Source organism: Peromyscus leucopus, chromosome 11, assembly GCF_004664715.2.
Source record: "Peromyscus leucopus breed LL Stock chromosome 11, UCI_PerLeu_2.1, whole genome shotgun sequence".
NCBI classification, from domain to species: Eukaryota; Metazoa; Chordata; class Mammalia; order Rodentia; family Cricetidae; genus Peromyscus; species Peromyscus leucopus.
The window spans coordinates 22,330,944-22,356,030 of record NC_051072.1 but is presented as its reverse complement, the minus strand read 5'-3'; the positions used below and the strand labels follow the sequence as shown (position 1 = coordinate 22,356,030).

Genomic DNA, 25,087 nt, shown 5'->3' with positions numbered 1-25,087 from the left:
CTGGTGAGAAACTAGTTATGATATAGAGCAACCAGCAAAGCACTGTAAAAAACTGTGCATGGGGTATACATATCATCCTGACAAATTAGTTTCACTCTTTTTTTCCCAGAGCTCACTATCCATATAAGACTATCAGGTGCATTTACTCTTAACAATCATTTGCCACCTTGTGAGCAGGCCACATTTTCCCCCAGTTTCTTGTTCATGGCATCTAAGTTATTATTACTCCTAAGTACAAACAATCCAGCAGTGAGTGTGCCCTTGCACACTTTGTGTAAGTATAAAAGGCACACACAGAACTGTTTGGTCATAATGCTGCATACAATCAACTTCCTTAGACATCACCTAATTGAATACCTTTGACTTTTAAAGAAGTATGTTCCCATTTCTCAACATTCAACACTTGGTATTTCGAGAGATTTTTATCTTTTGCTCATCTGAAAGCACAAAATAACTGTCACATTAAGAGACAATGGTCTTTTCAAATTTAACTATCCAAGCATTTTGTTTATATATTTTACCCATTTTCCTAATGGCGCAGTTCTATGTGTAATCAGAATGACGAAGATCACCGATGCATTTTCCTCTAAAATGCTATTAGAAAAGTGCTTGTCATTGAGGACTCTAGGGTTTTTTGTTTTGTTTTGTTTTGTTTTGTTTTGTTTTGTTTCCGTCTTTTTTTCTTTTTTAGAGCTGAGGACCGAAGCCAGGGTCACCACTGAGCTAAATCCCCAACCCTAAGGCCTCTAGGTATTTTAAACCTTACCTATGAACGAAGAAGTGACACTCATTTGCGAACTCAAGGATAAAACAGAAATACTTCCATAGACTAGAAAGCACACATTTCAAGCTAATGAGCTTAAAGTTCCTCTCAACAGCAACTGTAAGAACTGCCTATTTCATCTAACCTTGTACTTCTCTAGACACAGATCACACAGCTATTAATGATTCTCTATATTGAATATTCACCATTGCTACAGAGTAAGTGTTTCTTTAAGTATCACCCCTCTCTAAAACTATTTCCTTAAGAAAATTGTTTGGCTAGATGTGATGGCACTTCATGTTAGCACGTGGGAGGCCGAGGAACATGGATCTGTGAGCCAGAGGCTACTCGCATCTGTATCAGCGCGTTCTGGGCCAAAGTTACACAGTGAGATCATGTCTCCAAAGAGACACACACACACACACACACACACACACACACACATCTATATATATTTTAACTAAGCAGGGTAGCATAACCTTCAACTTCTAGCACTTGGAAGACTGACGCAGTAGGATTCTGAGTTCAGGACTAATCAGAGCTACACAGCAAGAACCTACATGTTTTTGTTGTTGTTTTTAAAGGACTAAGAGAACAAAAAAACCCAACTTTTGAAAACTGTGTGTGGGTGGCGGGTGGGGGTGGGGCCCACGAAGAGTCATTAACACTGCTGTTGCACTGTACTTCACAGCTGTCACCGTGTAAGGGGCTGCAGGTAAACTAGCCTGCAGCCCCACAATTCAAAGACAACAGATACCTTACTGATTATTACCAGTATAGTAAACTAAGTCAGCACAGCTACATCAGAGACACTGTTCTTTAAGCGAGCCGTGTGTGTCAGTTAGCTCTATCCTGTCACTATCCCTAGGGGAAAAATAACATGGGGGACCCACCACTAATTATTTAAAAGAAAATTTATAATGAGAACTGGAGCCATGGTATCAAGTGTTAAAAAAAAAATCTGGGAGATTTTTTTTAAAAGAGTTCTGAGTTTTTGAGAAATCAGGAAGCATGACAAAAATAAAACAATAGTAAGGAAATGAAGAACATTTCAGAATTAAACACTGAAGCCGAAGGGGCACATGTATGTGTCAAAATAATTTAATTTTCCCTGTACATTTCTCTTCACATGAGAAATCAAGATACACATTTATAATATTTACCTGTCATGAAACATTCAAGTGAATTCAGATGGCAAAAGTAGAATTCAATCACTAGTGAAATGTTTAAAAATATATATATATTAAACAAAAATGTCTTTTTTAAGATAAAAATAATCTTCCACAATGCAATAAATTGCAGATCACTGAAATTTTAACTCTAGATTATTTCAGTTCAGTTTTTGGTTTCAAAATCTAGAGACAGTTAAAAGGAAGAGAGAAAGAAAGAACTGGCAGAATTCCTATCTGGTTTTACGCTTCTCTTTCTTGTTTCGACCACTTGTTACACTGTTTAAAGATGTTGCTGCTGAAGCTGCTCTTGCATGACCCGTAGCCTTTAGATGATCAAACAGTTTATTCCGGGATGGAAACTCACTATGACAGGTTGCACAGCTGATGAGGACGTCACTCTGAGAAGAAGGTAAACACAGGTCAGAGCAAGTGGCAGGTTGATAAAAGTGTTGTATGTTTTAATGTCAAGGTTAAACATTGGAGAAATGCAAAATAAGGATGTTTAACAAAACTGACAGCTACCAACAAAGGTGGATGTTCTCAGAAGGCAAACCAACAAGCACTATCAGTTGTGGAGGCCCTGAGAACCTAATGGCTTTCACTCTGTGGACTACAAGTCTGTGCTTTACAACTTAACAGGCCCAACTCTTAGCACCAAGGGCTTGGCTTAGTCATGGAAAATGAAATAGTAACTCTGCCAGTTCCTAGTATTTCCAATGTGCTTCTTTTTAGAGTAAAAAGACATATATATTTTATATAGATTATACTTATAACTATGTAGAGAGACATAATTACACACAAATTCTAGTTCGTCCTTGAAAAACTCATTCAATATACACTAACATCTTTCAGACACAAACAAGGTTCACTACAGAGAGGTAAAGGTGAAGACTGACTTACCACTGTTGGTGGTTCGGCTGGTACTTTGACAGACTTTTTCCCATCTTTGGTTTTCTTTCCTTTGGATTTAGGAACACTGGAAAAGAAAATTATTTGGTATAATATAAAAGTAAGAATTCTTTCTAGTTGTCATCTACTTCCAAAAATACTCAAAAGATAAAATGTATGAGTCAAACTGGTTTTGATTCATTTTAATGTCTAATTTAGTTAATTTTCACATGTCAACAAAGAATTTTAAAAAACTTAAGAGATAAAAATAAAGTTTGGCACAAAACTAAAAACTTTACTTGAAATAAAAGCTAAAGAATACCCCTAAAACATTCTTGAGTATTCACATACTTTTTTTATTAAAAAGAAAAACATGTCACACTCCCTGAAAAACCAGTGCTATACTGAGGCTATCCCAGAGCTCATTATGTGGGCCAGGCTGGCCTCAAATTAGTGGCAGTCCTTCCACTTCAAGCTCCTGAAGGCTGCCAGGTGGTGGTGGCACACGCCTTTAATCCCAGCACTCGGGAGGCAGAGCCAGGTGGATCTCTGTGAGTTCAAGGCCAGCCTGGGCTACAAAGTAAGTTCCAGGAAAGGCGCAAACTACAGAGAAACCCTGTCTCGAAAAACCAAACAACAAACAAGCTCCTGAAGGCTAGGATTACTAATGTTAGGTACCATGCCCAACTAACAATTTCCTGAACCTGATCTAGTCTGTGTCAAACATTTCAAGAGTTCCACAGTGAAATGAGAATAAAAACATCATAATGTATTTTCACAAAATTAATTCATTAGATAGTAAAAAATTTACTTTTATTAAAAATAGCATCTGGGGCGACTATAAGAAAAGTAAAAAGTGTAAAAATATCGTAAAAGAAACCCATTATTTTATATGCTAACAAAGAAATTAATAGTAAAAAGTAATGTCCTTCTGCTAGTCTAGTGTGTTCTCCCAGCACCCTTTAAACCAAAAATCAGAACACTAGCCAGGTCGGGTTCCTCTTACTCTGCTTGAACCCAGAACATTCCTCTATCAGTCTCCTTCCTCTGTGAGTTCTAATGTGCTCTCTGCCATGTTTTATGTGCTATGATTACAGGCAGGCATGATGTGCTTCATTAAAAAAAAAAAAAAAAGGTATGTGGGTGGCTGAGGCAGGAGGATTCCAAGTTTGGCACCAGCTTGACCTGTGTTGACAAGAACTCAGAGAATCCAAGTGATTTCTTAACTGCTAAGGAACTGGCAGAAGAGAAGCACTCCTCACCACAGGAGAAGCAATGACGGGCTAAACCAAAGCCACTGCTGAGAAATCAGCTTGAGGGTTAGGTGGGGTGATGAAGTGTCTCAGCCCTGCCACTCTTCAGCAGTTAAGAAAGAAATCAGCTGAAATCTCTGAGTCCTTTTCTCATATCAGTAAAATGAGAAAACTAGACTATAATCAATGGTTGCCCAAATCCAAGAATTCTTTATCACTCTCAAGTGAATATTCATGTAGAAGTCACATGGAAAGTAAAAACACTTAGTAGACATAGGAAGAGTTCAGGGGCCTATTGCTCCACCTCTGACCCAGTCCTCAAGTCCACTGAGTCGCCCACAGGATCATATGGAATAGGCCCATGGAACTAGACCCTTCCTCTAGCACACCAGGGCTTCTTTGAGCAGGAAGTCACCACGATGATGAGCTATGGTCTGAAATCCTGAGGCTAGACACGGCATGATGATTTAGTTAGTGCCAATCTAATGAAGTGGGATAGGGAAACAGATTCAGAAGTAGCCCTATTCCCACAGGACTGACAAGAGCAAAGTAAGGATTTCCAGAACTGAACCACAGTGATGCTATTGCTACCACAGTAAAATTATTATTACTACAGCAGCATGACTGTTACCACAGTGATACTGATGGTACTACAGTGAGATTGTTACCACAGTGATACTGTTACCATAGTGATAGTTAAGACAGAAATATTATTACTACAGAGGTACTGATGTTAGTTACCACAGTGAGACCTAATAGATATATGTTTGTGTCTGTGTGAACGTGTATACATACTTGCAGCTTACATGTAACTTAGGCAGAGGGAGGAGGTTCTGTTTAATCTACTCTTGATGAGCTTACCATTAATTACTCAGGAGTCAGGAAATAATAGGCAACTTTGCCTTACCTTTTAGCTTCACTCTTTGGATCCTCACAGACTTCTGTGGTCTCTGTGATACAGACATTTTCTTGGGGCCTATTTTCTAATTCTTTGGCATTGTCTTCATGTAAGTTAGTATCTTCTAAATCAACCTTTACTCCTTCTCCAGTTCCATTTTCATTGAAATTGTTATCATAATTCTAGAGAACATATATGCCATTATTAAACCAATCAATCTAGTAGTAATGGCTTCACATGCATCTACACATATGGAGGCCAGAAGCAGATGTCAAGTGTCTTCCACTATTGCCCTCTATCTTTCTGTGACAGGGTTTCTCTCTGAACCTGATGCTCACTGATGGCCTAGGCTGGCTTACCAGCTAGCTCCAGGGAACTACTTGTCTCTGCCCTCCCAGTACAGATTACAGATAAACACAACCAGGCTTGTCTTTTTTTTTTTTTTAAGTTAATGTGGGTGTTGAGGACACAAACCCAGGTCTTCATACTGTGCAGTACTCTTCCAACTAAAATATCTCCAGAGCCCCTATATAAAAATGGGCTGTGTTATGTCTACAAAACTTCTAATAATGTAATGATGCCCCACACTCATAGAAGTAGAGCTCCAGAAATACAAAAGAAGCAGTGAAGATGCCCTGGGGCCAGACACAGTAGGACTTGTCTATAATCCCAGCACTTGGAAGGGCAAAGCCAAGGGACAATGAGTTTAAGGCCAGTTTAGACTACTGTAGTTCAAGGCCAGCTTGTGATAAAGAAAACGCTGCATCATAAAAATTTACAAATTGCTAGATGCTCATTATACATATTAGAGAAACTATAAGTGAATAGGTGAATATGAGAATAAATTGAATCTAAATTTCTAGTGATACCATTCACTAATGTAAAAAAAAGAACATTAACAAAAATGAAAGGGGAAAAATTACATATATAGCCCAGTTACAATTTGATTCAATAGTAAGTAATCTATATAGAATTCAAGATGATATTTATACTCTATATTTCTTAATTACTATGAGAAACATTATTTTTACAGTCAGGATAATAAGCAATAAGAAGTCTCATCACTGAAGGTTTCTGGTAAACAGTCCTTTACTAAGGGCAACTCTGCTTTCTTCTGAGTGACAACTCACCAAGTCTGCAGACTCACACCCACGTGGACTCTCCCTCATCACAAAGGTTTCCTTCCGAACTAACTGAAATAAGTGGCAGGTAGATGATCTTTGCCTCATTTCTCTCAGAAAGGTCCACATTTCAATCTAACATTTGGGTCTTTGATTCATTTGAATGAGACTATTACACAGCAAAATTATTCTTTAAAATCAAAGATTAAAACCTTCCATGATAAATAGATTAAATTTGCATATACAATAACCAAAACCCAGATTCTCCTATGTCCATATTTTAATTGTTATCTTGCACCACCACAAGGACCTGAGTTTGCACCCCAGCACCCAGAGAACAAGATGGATGTTGTCTCATATGCACTTGTAATCCCAGCACTGTAGAGATGGCAATGAGGACCCCAAGGACTCGCTGGCTTCCAACCTAGTTGAAATACACAGCTTCAGGTTCAGTGAGAGACTCTGCCTCAAAGGAACGAGGCAGAAAGTGATAGGAGGAGATACCTAACAACTGCCTCTGGCTCCTAAATGTGTTGTGGAAAGGCACACACATCCCTATATACACATGGACACACATCACAGACACACAGACAATAAAATAATTTTACAACCAACGTAAGATAATAGTGAAGCTCTTAATAGAGAATATATTGAACAAGAAAGTACACTTCAAATCTACAATGGGTATTATTTTATTTATAATGTATTTATTGTAGGAGTTAAGATATATAATAAAACCTTTCAACATACCTGAGCTGATTTCTGTTTCTTTTTCTTCTGTTTTTTAGAAAGCCTAAGAGCAAATAAAAGTCAAAATGTAAAGTATCTGACTTTGTGACGATTTACTAAGTAAAAATAAAAAATGAAACAGAATGGTAAAGAATTACTAAAAAACGTGTAATATCAGAAAGCATTAAAATGACAGGAAAATGCTCACATTATTATTTGTCCAGAGAACACTGGACAGAGTAATTAGCATACCAACTGCATAAGAAGGAAAATGCTTTCACTACAGTCATTACATAATCTATAAAAATATCAGACATAAGGTCTCCACACATTTTTAACACTCCAACATTCCTGTTAACTGGAGGAGATACAAACAATAGTAGGTAATAACTTCCTTGGAAGAAAACAAACTCTAATACCATCTTTAATGTGACAAAAGTGTCAGTGGAATTTAATACTGTGAATTACTTTTGCTTTGGTAAATCTTCCATTTCTTCCTCAGAATTGGCATTCAACAAATTGTCATCCATTTGAGCTCCTGAAAAATGTTCTTCCTCTTCCTCCAACTGCTGCTTTAACAATGCGACCATTTCTCGATGCTTCTTTGACTTCTCATGATTCTTCATGCTGAAAGGACAATCTGACATGAGTGGCTGTAAGAGTGTAGTAACCACACTGCAGGAAGACTGCGACCCCTGGACCTGCAGCTGCATGACTGCATAGAGAGTAATAGACATCTCTGGGCATTGCCAGGAATCACCAACCGGCTAGACCATGAAGCAACTGTTTCTTCCCAATTCCTCTCATTAGTTCCTTTTTACTTACATGTATTTTCTTGCCAAATCCTCTTTTTATTTTGAATTTTTTTAAATTCTCAAAACTGAAGTCTTTGCCAGGTTATGTCCCTGGCCATTGTCCAGGCTTCTAGAAACCTCTGGAAACATCCTAACTGCAGGAGGAGGATGGGGTCTAGAGAAGAGGTGGTGTGGAGCCTTGAAGAACAAGTTCAGTTCCTTTTGCTTTTTCAACAGCATATTCTCACCTCTTTCTTACTACTTATTAAATGTGGGTTCAGGCAGGTATCCCAAATATCCACAAACCAGGGCTAACAATAAACTGCCAAGATGGAAACAAATCTCAGGATACAGCTCATGGCACAGTGGCTGACCAGATGCAGAGAGCCCTTGGGTTTGATCTTCAGTACCACAGAAACAGCAATAAAACCCAAAACAGCAAACTGTGTCACTAGTTCAGGTTCTGTTTAGTTTTTTTGACTCCTTGTTTTAGTTGCTACTGTTCCTTCCCACTAAAATTCTCCTTAGACCAAAATCCCCTGGAGAAATCAAGGTCTCCTGAGTTAGAAAATAAATACTCAAAATGGTAACCACGTTACCAGGTATGGTGGCACACACCTTTAATCCCAGCACTCGGGAGGCAGAGGCAGGTGGATCTCTTTGAGTTTGAGACCAGCCTGGGCTACAGAGCTAGTCCAGGACAACCAGGGCTGTTATACTGAGAAACCTTGTCTCGAAACCAAACCAAACCAAACCAAACCAAAACCGTATATATAAAATTCTACAACAGAGAAATAAACGGGGAAAGAGAAGGGTACTGCTTACCAGAGAGGCCCAGAACTGACTGGTAAATGCAAGAGGAGCAGAAAAGCATCACTCAGCCTCCAATATAAAGACTGATACAGCTGTGTTTCCCTTTTCCAAAATGCCTGCTACCACAGTGGCTTAGATGTCAAATTTTGGACTAATTGTTCAAATGCAATAAGGTATTTTGGAGCTGGTATCCAATCCTCAGCACAAAATGCATTCGTGTTTCACATATGCCTCAGAAGGTGACTTTATGCAATATTTTAAACACACTGTACGTTGACTAATTCTCACAGTGGGTCAGGTTCTGAGTTTTCCAACATGAGGTATGTGTACACTCAAAAATTTCAGGACTATGGAACATTTAAGATTTTATAGAATGATCATTAAATAAATGTTTAATGCTTTCGAGGAAAATTCACTGCAAAAGAAATTCGAACACTATAGCACAAAAATTGAGTAATACTTAGGTTGAGTGATTGATGCTCAGCATCACTAAGAAGACATGGGACCCACAGAAAACACAACACAGCTATGCAGTAGCCGGTATATGGATGCACACCTGACCTTAAATCATAAATAAAGGGACAAACCCAGAAAGAGATACACTTTTTAAAAAGTTGTTTAAAGGACTACTATACTGTCCAGATTTAAAAAGGCTAAATATACAAACTCATCATAAGGTCCCAGAATGGATTCTGTACTCAAGTGTGGAAATATACAAATAAAGAATGCATTGACAAAACTACAGTATGAACAATAAATTAGGTAAGAGTACCATATCAATGTTATAATCTCTTAAAGTGACAACATATGTTGTGGGAGAATTGTCACATGGCCATTCCACTGTGCCAATAAAGCCATCTTGAATCAGCAGTTGGCTGACCTGGATCAGCCACAGAGTTACTGGACTGAGGAGGTCTGCTAGAGAGGGACAGAACAAGAGAAAAGGGATTGGAGGTGGGGGGATCTGCTGGTGGATCAGGAGAAACATGAAGAGGGCCAATTGACTCTCAGCTGGTCCCTGGATTGATCAGGTCTTTATCTCAATTTCTGACTCCCAGAATTTTTATTATACTAGAACAATTTAGGAAATCGTTTCAAACTATCTTGTTATTGAAGAATTGTATATAGAGATATTTAGATGCAAAGAAGCATTATATACGTAATTTTCAAATTATTCAGGAAAAAAAGCTATGTATATGCTTGTGCATGTTTACATGGCTACGTACATGCAAATGAACAGTGTGTAAGCAATGAGCTAAGGAGGGTACCATATACTACTCCTGTAACTTTTCCTTAGGTATATCTCCAAAATAAAATTTTATATCTCTCTGACCGTAGCTTTTTGTCTTGTTTCTATCTCTGCTGCTTCTCTGACTCCTGGGCACCCTCCCAAGGGTTATCTCGTGCCTCTCTATGAGGCCCAGACCCCACTCTCTTCTGGATACACGTGCTCTGCTTCATCCCCTGCTAATTCAGTCCTCGGTCGTCTCCCATGCTCTTCCTCCCTCTACAATGTCTCCACACGATGAAGCACTTCCACCTCAGCAAACAGACTCTTCGCAGGACAACTCTAAACTGCCGAGGCTCACAGCAACGAGCTGCCGGGTGTGTGACTGTGGGAGGAAGTCGCACACCAGTGCAGAGACGACTAGATTTGTCTCATTTCCTCACCTGTGCCAACCATGATTCGTCATAGCTGACTTTCTGGAAATAGCACACAGGAATACTGGCTATGTTAATGGGTACAGCAGGCTTAACTGCACACATGCCTCTTCTTATTGTACCAAACAAGAACCCCAGAGGATGAGATACTGCTGACCAAAATGCGCCAACCATATTCCCCGAGCACTTACTGAGTGTTATACCGTGCCTCAAAACAAAAGGCCAGTTCAAAGATGGACACTTACGCCTTTTCTGTCTTGAAGGATTTGTCACAAGCTGGGCAGTAAAGGTCATCATAAAGCTCGGGCTCCTCAGCCTCATCGCTGTCTTTACCTGTGGAATAACAGACTATGATAAGAATGATAAGAACCTAAAAAGTTAACAAAGTATGCATCCTTAGTGAAGGACTCAAGATCCACACAACTTAGACATAAAAATTGGTATTTCTTTACAAGAAAATGCTGCTGGGATTTGAGTTTTCCCTTTCGAGCATTGCTGTGTTGATTAAAGGAAGAATTCAAATTAACCACCTCATCCTTTAGGTTCTTTTCTTGAATTTGTTCAGAAGACTCGGAAAATCCTTAAAGCCCTAACCGTGAGTCATGGCAAAAACATGAAGTAACACTGTAATGCCTTTCCCATGAGGCTCTTTTCATCTTCTTCAGAAAGATTTGCTACAAACATACTTTCAAACTGTGAGCTAACATGCTTAAGCTTAGTTTATAGAACTCTCTCATTACCAATGAAGTCATAAACAGCTTATTACATGTAAAGTTTAGCACTGTTCATACAGACCTTTTTCATAATCTGAGGCTTATTACAACAAAATGACTCCTATCAAAACAGTATATAAGACCTAAATGACTAAAACTTTAAATGAAATTCTCTACATATTTATTATCTACTTTTAAAGAAATAAATAAAATGACTGCTATTTGGGATTTGTTTTTATATCAATAAGGATCCCTAAGTGTCTCATAGTCCACATTGTGGTTTTTTGCAGATAGTACTATGATTCTGAAAGACATTCTGACTGAAATCAATTAATAGTCAAAACACATCATACATCCAATGGTCAATGCTAACTTCAGCAGATCCCTAACTGAGGATGCCTGAAACCTTGGACAGTACAGAACCAGATAAATTAATGCCCTTCCATTTTAACTCCATACTTATAAAACACATATAAAGCTACAGCTCTATAGTTTCAAGCCTGACAGCAAAACAGGCATGGCTTTCCTTCAGTTTCCTGGACCCCATGGCAACGACAGCATATGATCTTTCCCCTTTCTTTTTACCTCCAGAGCTTTCATCTCCTATTTAAAGAAAGCACTCAATGGCTTCTCTTTGGCATATTCCATGTCAGCTCCATAGTTTCATGTTTTGGGGTCATCATTACATTAAGGTTATTTGACCACAAGTACTATGAAACCTTCACAACTAATCTGCTATCTATTTGGCTAGTAAGTGATTAAGAGGTACTCAGTAATTAGGAAGGTATATACTATATAGATACTCTGCACAGAGAGATTGGGACAGTGCAAGATTTCATCACCCACAGACCAAGGCACAATTTAAAATGTAGAGGAGATATTCCTGAATTATTCCATTTACCATTTCAGACCACAGTTGACTGAAAGTCACTCAAAGGGCAAAAGTAAAATGCAGAATAAGGTAGGGCCACTATATGTAATGCAATGTTTTTAATTGCATATGTACTTCCAACATTTCCCATGCATGTAATCATCCTTAATCCAACAAACAGTTAGCTAAAATTATGGCTTTAAAGCAAAAACATCTGGATTTTTAAGTGCTCATATGTTCTCAGGCATATGCCACAACTGCAGACTCCTACTTTTTTAACCAGTTAAATGAAGATAATTCTATTAGCACAACCTCCATTGAAGGAGTATTTTCTGAAGACCAAGCAAGGTCTTATATGTAAAAGGACTTTATAATAGTAATACAATTAGATCATTTCACATTTATAGAATGCTCTGTATTTTTCAAAGTACATACAAACTTGACTCATTAATAAACCATTCATATCTTAATCACTTTGAAAAAAAAAGATTGTTATTTTATCATCTGAGTTGCTTGCCTGAAAATCTACAGTTTATAAATAAGTAAAATTAGGAAACTATATTCAGATCAGCTTCATAGATGGAAGAGCTGGGAATGAGGAAATCAGGATTACAGGTAGTCCCCAAAATGGCTAAACCTTGCCTTTTAAAATATATACTTGTCTGCCTAATAATATAAGCAGACAAAAGAAATATTCTAGTACTTCAAAAAGTATCTTCCATAAGTCATAAGTGGGAGGAATAAGACGCATAGCAAAGAGATTCCTGCATAAGGAATCTGTCCTAAGAGAGATATTAAAACTTGCTGGGCATGGTGATGCATGTCTTTAATCCTAGCACTCCAAAGGCAGAAACAGGTAGATCCCTGAGTTTGAGGCCAGAGGGTCTACCGACCTAGTTCCAAGATATCAGGTCTACAAAAGGAAACCCTGTCTCAAAAAAACAAACAAAAAACAACTCACATACTGCTTAACAAAATGTTCTTCTTTTTTTAATAATTTCTTTTCATTTTCTGTGCATTGGTGTTTTGTCTGCATGTATGTCTTTGTGAGGGTGTCAGATCTTGGAGTTACAGACAGTTGTTAGCTGCCATGTGAGTGCTGGGAACTGAACCTGGGACATCTGAAGAGCAGTAAGTGCTCTTAAATGTTGAACCATCTCTCCAGGCCAACAAATGTTTTTTAATTGCCACAAAGAAACCTCCAATTTCTAGTTCCTTATAGATGACAAAGAAATTGAAACTGAGGCACTGAACCAATGAAGCAGAAGTCAGGTGCTAACCGGGTTTCCACCTGTTCTTCCATTCCCTGGTGTCTGACACCTGGGCCACTGGAGGCATCTAAGTACACACAACTTAACATTTACTTTCCAAAACTACTTCATAGAGCAAGAAAAATTACCATCCAATCCATCTTTGGGCTCCTGTTCTTCCACTTCATTTTCATCCGATCCATCTCCAAACTCCTTTTCGTACCTCGCTTCCATCTCCTGGAGCTCCTTTTCCAAATTGGCCACAGTCATCCAGCTCTGCTCTCTGTACTGCTCTGCCAGTCTAGACACATAGCACAGCCTCATTTCCACTGGAAAGCACAGCTCTGCAGGGCTCTAAAACTCCCCCACAGTGCCACTGCGCGCAAACCTCCCACGCATGCGCAGCCAGATCAGGGGCACAGCCACCAGCACCTGGCTGGTTCTACCTGCTCTAAGAAGTAGGGCTTGAAATACAAACCCCAGCAGCTCAGCAAAGGCTTCAGGGCAAGTGTTGTGTCAAAAAAGTACAAGATAATGTGTGGGTTTGGGTAGAATTTTAGTAAATGAATAATCTATGTTTAAAAAAAAATGCTGGGCGGCAGTGGCACACGCCTTTAATCCCAGCACTTGCCCTCAGGAGGCAGAGGCAGGCGGATCTTTGAACTTGAGGCCAGCTTGGTCTGCAGCATGAGTTCCAGGACAGACAGGGCTACACAGAGAAACCCTGCCTCAAAAAAAAAAAAAAAAAAAAAAAAAAAAAAAAAAAAAAAAAAAAAAAAAAAAAATCAAAACAAACAAAAAGCAACCAAAAACCAAAAGCCCTAAATACTCTAGGTACAAAATTTTTACAAGAACTCAACAACAAAATATTGCAATCAAGTGGAATGACAACAGACCAAGAGGCAGCCCTGCATGGCAGCTGACAGCAGGCTCTGCATTGGAAGATGGCTCAGCAGCAGGACAAAGTCCCCCTAAGCCTGGGGATCTGGAGTCCGCATAACACAAGGGAAGAACTGGCCCAGGCAAGTTGCCCGCTCCACTGAGTGCCCCATCCCACACATACAAAATTATTTTTTTCTTTTCTTTCCTGTTTTTTTTTTTTTTTTTGGTTTTCTAAGACAGGGTTTCTCTGTGTAATAGCCCTGGTTTTCCTGGACTTGCTTTGTAGACCATGCTGGCTTTGAGATCCACCTGCCTCTGCCTCCCTGGGATTAAAAGTGTGCGCCACCACTCGGCTCAAAATTAATTTTTAGAAGTCAAAAAACAGTTTTTGTTTTTTTAAAGAGCAGGGCTCTGGATTAGAGTTCTTGAGCCCCATTCCCAGCTGTGACTTACCAGCTACACGCCTCATTTCCTCACAAGAATTAGAGAAAGCAGAAAAGCATTTGAAACAGACCCTTATACAGAATACGGATTCAATTAGCATTAGTTATTCACAAACTTTAGTAGAATCAAAGATCTCAAGTATAAAGGGCCTCTGAAGGAAAATATGTAACCAATCCCAGAAGTGTTTACATAGGAAGTAAAGAAACATTACCCAGTGCCAGAATTTTGATTTAAAAAGAAGGAAAACTGTGTTATAAGCTGCAGGCGTGAGGATGATTAAACTTAACCTGGAAGCATCATGCTGGCTCCCTTCCGACCTGCTCTACCATGCTGACTACCTTACGGACAGCCCCGATCCCACATCACCAGAAAGGATCTAGTCCCGCACTGCATACTTGGCTTGCTTCAGCTTCTGCTGCCTCCGCATCTCTTCTGCCTTCCTCGCCTTCTCGGCATTCTGCTCCTCCACAAGCTTCCGATGGGCCTGCACTCTCTTATCTCGTTTCCGAATGAAGGCTACGAGCTGGCGCACCAGTTCATTTTTCTCTTTCCTTGCTTTGTCTCGAATTTTTTTGTTTTCTTTTTCCATGGCCCGTTTTTCCCAGCGGTTTGAGGCTTGCCGAGTATCATATTCTTCCTTCCAAGCAAAATTCTTTTGTGTGCAGAAACTCTGCCAGTAAGCGTAGAAAGGGTGTACCACCTAGTGACAGAAAATGCATAGAATTACGTGAATTTAAATTTCTTTGAGAAGGCAGTGGATGTTAAGGATTCAAAACATCTTCTCCCTTTCTTTTCCTGTATCTAAGATGACTTGCTGAGTGCTAACTTTTGCAGTGCTGGGGACTGCAGCCAAGGCCTTGGTGCATGCACGATGAATGTTCTACCACTAAACCACAACTCCAGACCCTCACACATTAACATTAGTAACTGCTGGAGAAGACAGTTCTCTTAACAGACTTTCCAGGATAAGACATTCTCCACGGCAGTTTAGAGAAGAAAGAAAACAGTCTCACTGGCCACAGAGAAAACAGGTCCAGAGTGGGCACTGTGAGACAGCTGCAAGCCCCGGCCGGCGGGAGAAGTGAGGGAGAAGGCCAGGTTAGGGACAAAAAGGGATTTCTTTTGAAACTAGAAAACCCAGTGAGGGAAGCTAACTGTCAAATGCAACCTAATTTTTCTTTTACCGTGTCATAGTCACTCTGGGAGTCACCGAAGTTTGGAAAATCCTCAACATCTCCCTCTGACATACATTCAAGTTCTTCTTTTGCTATCAGCTCAAAGACATCACGATATACTGCATAGAAACCCTACAACAAAATAAAGCAAAGCCAGAAACAGTCTAAGCACAGAAAACATGGGACTCGATTTAGAGCTGACGAAGTACAAGTCCCAGCGTCACCACCTCAAGTGCCCTGCATTCACACGTGCTCACAGCTTGAACATGAACAGACGTGCACTTCATTTTCTACTATAATTTTAAGATATCTCTTTGCATCCGAGTTTTAGTTAACCACTTGATGAGAAATCATAAGTTCCCCATCGTACCTTTTCATCGTCTCCATAACCAGAGTAACAGGTAACAGTGAAATAATGAAGCAAATCCAAACTGTCATCTTGGTATTCTCCATCAAGCCCTCCTTTAAGTAAGGCCTCCCTATGATTATCATACCTAAAAGAATTTAAAAAAATGAAAAGAGCTGGACAAAAAGGACTTATTTTAAATACAATTACATAAAAATTCACAAGGACTCTTTTTCTGAATCAGCCAAATATATATGTTTCAACACATGCAATCCATAACCACACAATTTAAAGGAACTCTGGAAACTAAGAGACTTGGGAGACTTTCAGGAACTGAAGATTAAAACCATGTTCACAACTTCTAATACTGTGTACAGTCCTAGTCTCCATCAACTGGGAATTCTAGACTGTCTCTCAGCAGGTAGTGAAATCCACAGGAAATGAAAGACAACTACTAAATGGGACACTATGGAACATAATCTGGTTCATACACTAAGTTTACATTTATGATCTGGGAATTTACCAACATTTACCTGAAAAATGTATTTATGTTTATATAAACTTCATCTAAGATACACACACACATACACACACACACACACACACACACACACACACACACACACACACACACACCCCAATTACTCTTCATAAGAAATCTGTAATAGTATTTATTACTATTATCATCCTTGCTTAACACAGCAGGAAATTTGATGCTCAGTAATATTAAATACTGGTTGTTCATTATCTGTAATTATTATATTATTGTTCATAAGTCTGTAAGCAGCAAGAGCAGAATTGAAAGCCAGGTCCTTTCTACTGCTAAGGCCAGGTTCCTTGCCATGAAATGGAACAAGCTCCAGGGGGCAGGAGCATTACCAGGTGACAGGAGCATCACCAGGCAGGCACTTTAAGGGAGTCTTGGAACAAGAAGACAATCTACAATTTAGACAGGAACTAAATGACAGGAAGCTAGGGAGGAAAACCAACACTCTAAAAGGAACACTAATTCTTTTGTTTTGGTTTTGGAGGCAGGCTCTCCCTATACAGCGAAGGTGACTCTTGAGGACAGGAGGGGACTACAGGCATGTGCAGACATCTGGCTTTAGGAAAAAGCTCCAAAATCCCTGCTCAGAGGAAAGTTGAAGATGGTCTATGTGGTTTAAAAGAATTTCCTTCCTGTCCTTTCTCTTTTGAGAGCTAGTGTGTTATACAATGTTTAAAACAGATGCCTTTCACAGCACCACTTTCTCAACAGCAGGATTTTTCACTATTATGTCTGAGTTCAAAACCTAACCATTTGCAGCAAAGAGCTGAGCTAAAAACTCAGAACTTCAAACATATAAGTTCTTGTTACGAAATGAAACTATATTATAAGCTCATCTTTGTTGAAAGTATTTATTATATTTGTAGAATAAAATTTATTTTGGTACTCTATAGAAATGTGTTATAATTTTTATATTAAATGAAAAATTGCTGCTAAAGTCAAAGCTTCCCTCTTGTGCAACAATACAGCTATCTGTCATATACTAAAGGACCCCCTCTCAATAAGAAACCATTCGTGGTATCCGAGTTAAAGCTATGAAACCACCAAACTTGCTTCATCATGGATAACAGCAGACACTTGGAATAATCCTCTCTAAAGTTCCTTCCTACCCACAGACTGCACTTTATGTAACCAAGAAGTGGCAGGTGCTTACAACACTCCCAAACCACCCAGTGCATTAAACTGTTAAGAAACCAACAAGCCCATATTGACAATTCCTGCTAACAAATGAAGGAGAAGGAGATTGACAACACAACACTCACCATGCTCTTTCCTGAGGGTCACTCAACACATCGTATGCAGCTTGAATTAATTTAAACTGCTCGGCTGCCTCTGCGGCATTATCCAGATTTTTATCTGTTAAAATAAGTCACAGAAATTTAGTCATGGAAAAAATATATGCATGGGTCATCAAAATGGCTCAATGGGGAAAGATGCTTGTTCCCGACCCCAAAGACCTGATTCACTTCTGAAACCAATACAGCAGAGAGAGAGGCTGCATTCTTGCAAGTTGTCCATTCTCTGGCCTACACATGATCTCCATGTACCCTCCATGGCATACTCATGTGTATGCCATGTACCCACATGTACACAGGTATGTATGAACCTTTGTATGTATGTGTGTGTGTGTTCTTTTCTTTTAAATAGGCTGGGCATGGTGGTACACGTCTTTCATCCCAGCACTTGGGCAGCACATGCAGTTGGATCTCAGAATTCAAGGCCAGCTAAGTGTACATAGCTAGTGCCAGGCCAGTCAAGGATACAGGTGACAGAGAAGGAGAGAGGGAGAGAGGGAGAGAGGGAGAGGGGAGAAGGGGAGAGGGGAGAGGGAGAGAGGGAGAGAGAGGAGAGAGGAGAGGAGAGGAGAGAGGGAGGAGAGGAGAGGAGAGGAGAGGAGAGGAGAGGAGAGGAGAGGAGAGAGAATGAATATTTGTATTCAACAGGGGCTAGCAACATGGCACAACAGATAAAGAGGCTGCCCTTGATCAAGCCAGACGGCCTGCATTCAATCACTGAAATCTACATGGTAGGAAAGAATCCACTACTACCAGTTGTCCTATGACCTCCGCATGTGTACCTTTTCACACATATACACACACAGAGGCACATGCTAACTATTCTCTTCTTAGTCATGCCTCCTTAACTACAAAACTCAAAAAACATCTTTGCCTACAAGTGGCAGCCAGCAGTGGTCTCTGACTTCACCCTTGTACAGGCCCCTTCTCCTCATCAGCAGTACTGTTCTGACCCATGGCAGGCTCAGAGGGAAGCCATGGTATGGTATGAAACTGTACTGGATGGCAGCTCCCATTCTGGGCTCTTGCCCTCTCCTGGAATACTCATGTCACAGTGTGAGGAACTCAGACAGTTTATAGAGAAGTTCAAGGTCAAGAACAGAGGGCAGGAAGAAACAGAGACCTGCCAATAACCATGTCCATGAGTCTGGAAACAGGTCCTCTCAACAGTGGTGGGACAGCCTTAATAGAAGCTGTAAGCCAAGTCATGCCCACATTCTAATGCTTCAGAACGTTTGGAGTCTACATAATGAATTGTTGCACATTGTTTTTGTTGTTTAAAACTCTAAGGCCTTGGTAATTGTGTGCTGTCATGAGTGAATACTACATTCAGAAATTAAACATTTGAATCTAACATGAAACACACCAAGTTCTTTAAGCTACTGCTCAACACCTGTCTTCTAAGAGTTTAGAAGATAGGACAGAATATGTTCCCTCCAAATAGCCATGCAGCCTTACTGTTTGTCTAAGTGACTCATGAGGGCTTCTTGTCTCCTCTTATGTGTCATCATCTGATCCCAAGTCCTATGAATGGCTTTCTACCACATATCTAGCATTGATATTTTCCAAGCATAGCAGTTTGCTATGCCTCTTCCATCCTATGGAACTAAAATTAGTCTTATATTAGCTAAAAATAATTTCTACTTCTATAAGCCTCACTTTCCATGAAAAGTAACACAACATAATACTAATCCTTTCAGAGTGCACCCATTTGAAGACAGGCAGCATTACCAATCATGTGTTTTGACTGAAAAGGTTCCCCCATGGGCTCATAAGTTTAAATACTTGGTGTAACTGTTTGGAAAGGATTAGGAGACGTGGCCTTGTTGAAGAAGATGTGTTACTTGGGGCAAGCTTTGAGGTTTCAAACAACTAGCACCATTTTGAGTTACTTCTTCCTGCCTCCTATTTGGAGATCAAAATGTAAGCTCTCAGCTGCTGCTCCAGCCACTTGCTACCTCTGCTCCGCTGTCATGGACCAACCTTCTGAAACCATACACCCAAAAGAAACTCTTCTGTTAGGTTGCCTTGGTCATAGCATCTTATCACAGCAATAGTCAAGACATAATAGTACAGCTCAAATTAAACAACCTAAAAGTTTAAAAAGATGGCAACTGATTCTTCTTACATAAACAAAAACAGTGCTAGCCACGGGTGTGTGCATATATGTTCTTTTTTATCAGTACTACTGCACCTTCTTCAACTTCTTCCCATTCTTTCCCTCCCCAAAGAAATTTGCAAAAAGCTAAAGGGGTTTTGTTGTTGTTTTGTTTTGTTTTTTGTATTTTTGAGACAGGGTTTCTGTGTTGTCCTGGCTGCCCTGAAACTCACTCTGTAGACCAGGCTGGCCTCGAACTCACAGATCCACCTGCCTCTGCCTCCTGAGTGATGGGATTAAAGGTGTGCACCACCACTGCCAGGCAGAACTTTCCTTAAATGTTTTCTATCTGTCACATGGCTTTCATTTTACATAAGATGACTGTGTTGAACTGAGGTTAACAGCAGGACTCTAACAAAACAAGCAATAAGAGTCTACGTTTTTGACAGAGGTATTGCAGTCACCTGAGGCATCCATGGCTGCACTATTCTGTGTAGTTTTCTGTTACCTCCTAAACCTTCTTACAGTGCCCTCTGGAAGATGTTGCTGGACTGCCCCTTGCAACACCTTGCTCTGAGAAAGCATCACTTCTCTGCAGGGCTCCACTCCTCTTACCATGCTTTCCCATGGCACCCCCATGGTGATGCAGCCCTGTGCCTGCCTGGTGACTGTCCTTTACTCACCAGTCCTTCAAGATTTACACTTTTTAACTAACAATCTCTACCACCAACCCCTCCGCATCCCCCTGTGTTCTCTTCTAACCACTCCTCTCAACCACTGAAACGCTGGCATCCAGCTCTGGGAGTCCACCTAGGTACTCCTGCCCTCATCTCCAGGCTGCCCTCCCTCCCTGAAGCACACCGTTCCATTACAACCAGAGAGAAAAACTGGCATTTATCACCCTGCTGTTTCCAGTTCTTCTGTGGTTTACCAAAGCTTAGGCTAAACTCCTACCCTCCAGTGAATAATCCTCCCTGCCTGCCCCACTCAGCCGGTTCTGCTAGCCTCTCTCTTCTGCTGCCTCCTCCTCCCTCCAATAGGCACACTGCCACTCTATGGTCTCCACCTAGATGTTACTGCTTCAAAGCCAAACTTTATTTTATATATCTCTTTTTTTTTTTTTTTTTTTCTCACACACACACACACACACACACACACACACACACACACACATATACACACACACAAAGCTAGCCCAGGTGAGCACATGGACTCAACACTTGAATGTGCCCTCACACAGCCCTTCCCTCCTAGGACTCAACCTGCCTGGTTTTCTCTCCTGGGTCTCCACAGAACATTATGTTCAACCAGGGCACGGACCTCTCCTGCCTTGTTCACCTGGCAAAGAACTCAGAGAATAGTCATGGGATGAATTTTAGAAGGCCGCTTCTCTAAATCGAGGCTTAGCTCCCCAAATATCTAGCACAGTGCCTTGCACACACAACGAAATCAAACATTTATTGACTAAAGACTAAGTGGCCCCAGAAAGCAAGCATACTGAATGAATCATGTGTCTCCTGAGGAAGTAGAACTATACAAATATTTCCAATCCAAAGGTATTTAGGATGCTATGAATCATGATATTCAGAAGAGACTGCAGTCAGTTCCAAGCCAATCAGTATTACTTCTCCCCACTTCTTCCTTCCCTCCTCCAACTGTCCAACGCACCATTAATTTTCCTCTCTATCATCTCTCCACCAGGACCTTTCTCCTCCCCTTGGCCCCAAGGGCCCATCCCTGTCCATTGTTTCCAGGCCTCTTCAGTCCTCAATTGCCTTCATGGTGCCTTCCTAGACATTATAATAAAACCAGCAAGGACTCTATATACTAGCAAGATAATTAATAATAATAGTGCTTAGCCTGATATCCAAGGCCCAATATCTACAATTTGATTTCAGTCTATGCTCCAAGAATGTTTTATTAACTATCTTATCTTCAAAATTACATATGCACTTGCCTTTAGAATTCTCTGTCCTGCCCTTTCCCATTCTGAAAGTCAAGGAACTCCCAATTTCTTTCTAATTTCTAACTCAGCTTCTAATGATAATTAGCCCTTACTCTATGAAAATGCTTTTCCACCACCTGTACACTTGGAGTTTATTTACTTTGGTTCTTTCTTTTGACTTGCTGCAATCTAAAACTTCTGTCCTTTCAATGGGTATGTGTATGTGTGCACATACACATATGGTCTCATTTACTGTCATCACACCAATACCTATGTTTCTTCTTCCATCTACTATAGACTTCCCACTCTGGGCCTCCAGTCTTTCCTTCACTCTTCTCCCAAACCATTCTGTAGCCTTCCTGTAAGCAGTAGTCTTCCTGAAACAGTACCTCGTCCAAGGTCCTCTCTACGTCAAGAAGCCGCCTCAGCACCTCTCAGCACACAATGGTAACCCCGTTCCCATTACTTGGGTGCTTACTAGTTGCTCAACCCAAATAGCAATTATACCCTTTTGCTCAAGTTTCAAACCCTGGGCAAACAGCTGAGGTGCCTATTTAACATTATCGGCTCAGACCTAGCCTCCAGATTCTCCCAGCATCCCTCAGGCCCTACCTGTTACAGGATATGGCTTGCATACCCCACCCTCTACCCTGAACTCTCCAGTTCAGAGGCTGGGCTGCCCTTCCCTATAAAATCCAGACATTTTCGTTACCTGCCCTTTTTTGTACCTTTGGCCTTCTGGCTGCTGCACCTCTCTTCCTCTCCCCCTCTCCCCGCATGGCTCAGGGTCATGTTCACAGATGTGTGCCCTGACTATGTTCTCCCTTTTATCTGTAACAAACTTTCTTCTCCACCATACCTAGGCGCAGTCATTTCCTTTCCTTTTTTTTCTTCCATTCACACACTAGCAGTTAGTTTTCATGTGTGTAAGGCATGTTTTCCTAACAAGACTCTGAGGCCCCTGTTTTAGCATTTCAAAAATCTACATATTATACACCTGTGCAAGTGCCTTGCATTTTCCGGACATGTATGAGAAAAACTAAGTTTAAACGTATGTTTATATTATATGGTATACTTTTTTCTATTTTAAGCTTGTTTAAAGGAAGTGTAAAGCCGGGCGGTGGTGGCGCACGCCTTTAATCCTAGCACTCGGGAGGCAGAGCCAGGCGGATCTCTGTGAGTTCGAGGCCAGCCTGGGCTACCAAGTGAGTTCCAGGAAAGGCGCAAAGCTACACAGAGAAACCCTGTCTCGAAAAACCAAAAAAAAAAAAAAAAAAAAAAAAAACCAAAAAAAAAAAAAAGGAAGTGTATACTACTTACTACTCAAAGTAAGGCTTATTTACTAGTACCTAGTGGTCACCTATGTGTGCATAACCACCTTATGTAGTCTCTAGGATGAACACCTTGAAGCTAAAGTGAAACTATTAAAACAAAACAAAAATAAATAGGGAAACCAGCCACAGCTGGTGGCACAGGACAGTAATCCTAAGTACTCATGAAGGGGAGGCAGGAGAATCACAAATTCAAAGGCTGGCTTGCCTTTGAATGAGACCCCATCCCAAAATGATTTCTTAAAAACACAGGCTGCGGTTTTTGGCTGGCGGAGCGCTTGCCAGCAGGTGCGCGGCGCTGGCTTTAACTCCCAGTACCAAACTAGGCGAGGCGGAGCGCCTCTTGGGACTCTCAAGAAGACGGGACCCGACTACTAAGTTCCGTCGTCTGGAAGACAGATCGGACTCCGTAAAAGTCACCCTAAACCCATTTCACAGCAACAACAACAAAAAACCATCCCGGGGAAGCAAACTCCTAAGTAACCTCAGGGAGTTCGCCGGGCAGTCCACCCAACTAGAAGTCGCCGTGGAAACTCGTGTCCAGTGCAGGGCCGGGGCTGCGGGAGCCGGGAAAGTCTGACGGCGGGCGCGAGCAGGCCTGTTTTTAAAAGAAGCCATTCCCCAGCCGTGGGCGGAGGCTCGACCCGCCGGCCGGGCGGACGGGCGAGCGAGCGGCGTGCACGGGGCGGCATGCCCGCCGCTGGAGCCGCTTCTCCTCCGCGGGGTGGGCAGGACCGCGCCGTCCGCACCGCGTGCGGCCCGCCAGGCCCGGCCGGGGTCTCGCGGGCGCGGGGAGGGTGAGGAGGGGCCCGCCCGGCTTCCCCGCCCCGCCGCCGGTCGGTCACCTACCCGGGTGCCACCTGAGGGCCAGCTTCCGATAGGCCTTCTTGAGCTCCTCCTCGCTGGCGTCGCGCCGCACCCCCAGCGCCTCGTAGTGACACTTCATGGCGGGGCTGGACGCGGGCCGGGCACGGGACCCGAGCCGGGGCCGGGCCGGGACGGAGCCGACGCCCGGGCCCGGGCCGAAGCGGCGGGGGCGGCGCTGGTTGTCCTCTCCTCCGGCGGGAGCCCGGCGCCAGCAGCCGGCCAGCCAGCGAGCCCGGCGGCGGCGGCGGCAGCGGCGCGGGGCGGCGGAGACGCGCGGCGGCGGACGTCGCGGGCTGCGGCACGCGGGCGCGCGGAGGGGGCGGCGCCGGCGGCTCCGCATGGGCGGGGGCTGGGCTGGGTTCCGGGCCCGCCGCGCGCCGCGGAGGCGGAGCCTCCGGCTGGCCCGGGGAGGGGGTGAAGGTGGGCGGGGGGAGCCACGACGAGAGGCATTGTGAGCACAGTGGGCTGTTTGGGTGGCACCTACTGGCCTGCCTGAGTGGAGGGGCCCCGGGGAGGCTTGGCATGGGGAGTGAGATTATTCCTCAGCTGAGGAAACTTCACAGAGGAGGCAACTCCGGCTTCAAGTAGTCCGGTGCCGAGTTTCAGCCCGAAGTTCTTGGTCGAAACACGAGTGTGTTTAGTATCTCAGCTTCCACTTACTAGGCTCTCTTTTGATGCATCTTGACCAATATGCATGATAAAGGACAGTAAATAAGAGGATTGCTTAAATCAGTTTTTGAAACAATTTAAGAGGCAAGTATTTTGTTTTGATTTTTTTTTTCCCCTTTTGGTTTGTCCAGACAGGGTTTCTCTGTGTAGCTTTGCGCCTTTCCTGGAACTCACTCTGTAGCCCAGGCTGGCCTCGAACTCACAGAGATCCGCCTGGCTCTGCCTCCCCGAGTGCTAGGATTAAAGGCGTGCGCTACCACCGCCCGGCTTGCCTTTTTTTTTCGAGACAGGGTTTCTCTGTGTAGCCTTGGCTGTCCTGGAATTCGCGCTGTAGATCAGACTGTCCTTGAACTCATAGAGATCTGCCTGCCTCTGCCTCTCGAGTGCTAGGATTAAAGGAGTGTCCCACCACCGCCTGGCAGTATCCACGTACTTTAAGGTGAGGGCTGGGTATTAAGAACACACCTTTAATCTCAACATCCACCCAAGAGGCAGATGGCAGTTTAGAGTATTTAGTGAGTTCAAGGCCAGCTTGGTTTACATAGAGTTAAATTTAGGATC

At 42.1% G+C, this 25,087-nt stretch overlaps 1 protein-coding gene across 1 annotated transcript; it reads right to left on the bottom strand.

Annotated features, from left to right (window-relative positions):
• Nucleotides 1–1,848: 1,848 nt before the first annotated feature.
• Dnajc21 (DnaJ heat shock protein family (Hsp40) member C21) lies at nt 1,849–24,141 on the bottom strand. The gene is made up of 12 exons (XM_028895064.1): nt 23,840–24,141; nt 17,584–17,677; nt 15,799–15,922; nt 15,438–15,560; nt 14,649–14,953; nt 13,077–13,228; nt 10,339–10,426; nt 7,293–7,451; nt 6,846–6,888; nt 4,984–5,156; nt 2,836–2,911; nt 1,849–2,333 (listed from the first exon to the last, which is right to left on the bottom strand). Exons 1-12 carry the CDS (start codon nt 23,934–23,936, stop codon nt 2,166–2,168), a joined length of 1,602 nt encoding a protein of 533 aa, XP_028750897.1. The 5' UTR covers nt 23,937–24,141; the 3' UTR covers nt 1,849–2,165.
• Between the last annotated feature and the right edge of the window lie 946 nt (nt 24,142–25,087).

What these genes read in the sequence shown, in the direction of transcription:
- Dnajc21 (XM_028895064.1), bottom strand. Translation starts at nt 23,936, where the DNA reads ATGAAGTGTCACTACGAGGCGCTGGGGGTGCGGCGCGACGCCAGCGAG. An exon ending in GCCCAAAGATGGATTGGATG is followed by an intron (nt 10,427 to 13,076) that starts GTAATTTTTCTT and finishes GTTATTCCACAG; the next exon opens with GTAAAGACAGCGATGAGGCT. An exon ending in CAGCCGAACCACCAACAGTG is followed by an intron (nt 2,334 to 2,835) that starts GTAAGTCAGTCT and finishes CCTTCTTCTCAG; the next exon opens with AGTGACGTCCTCATCAGCTG.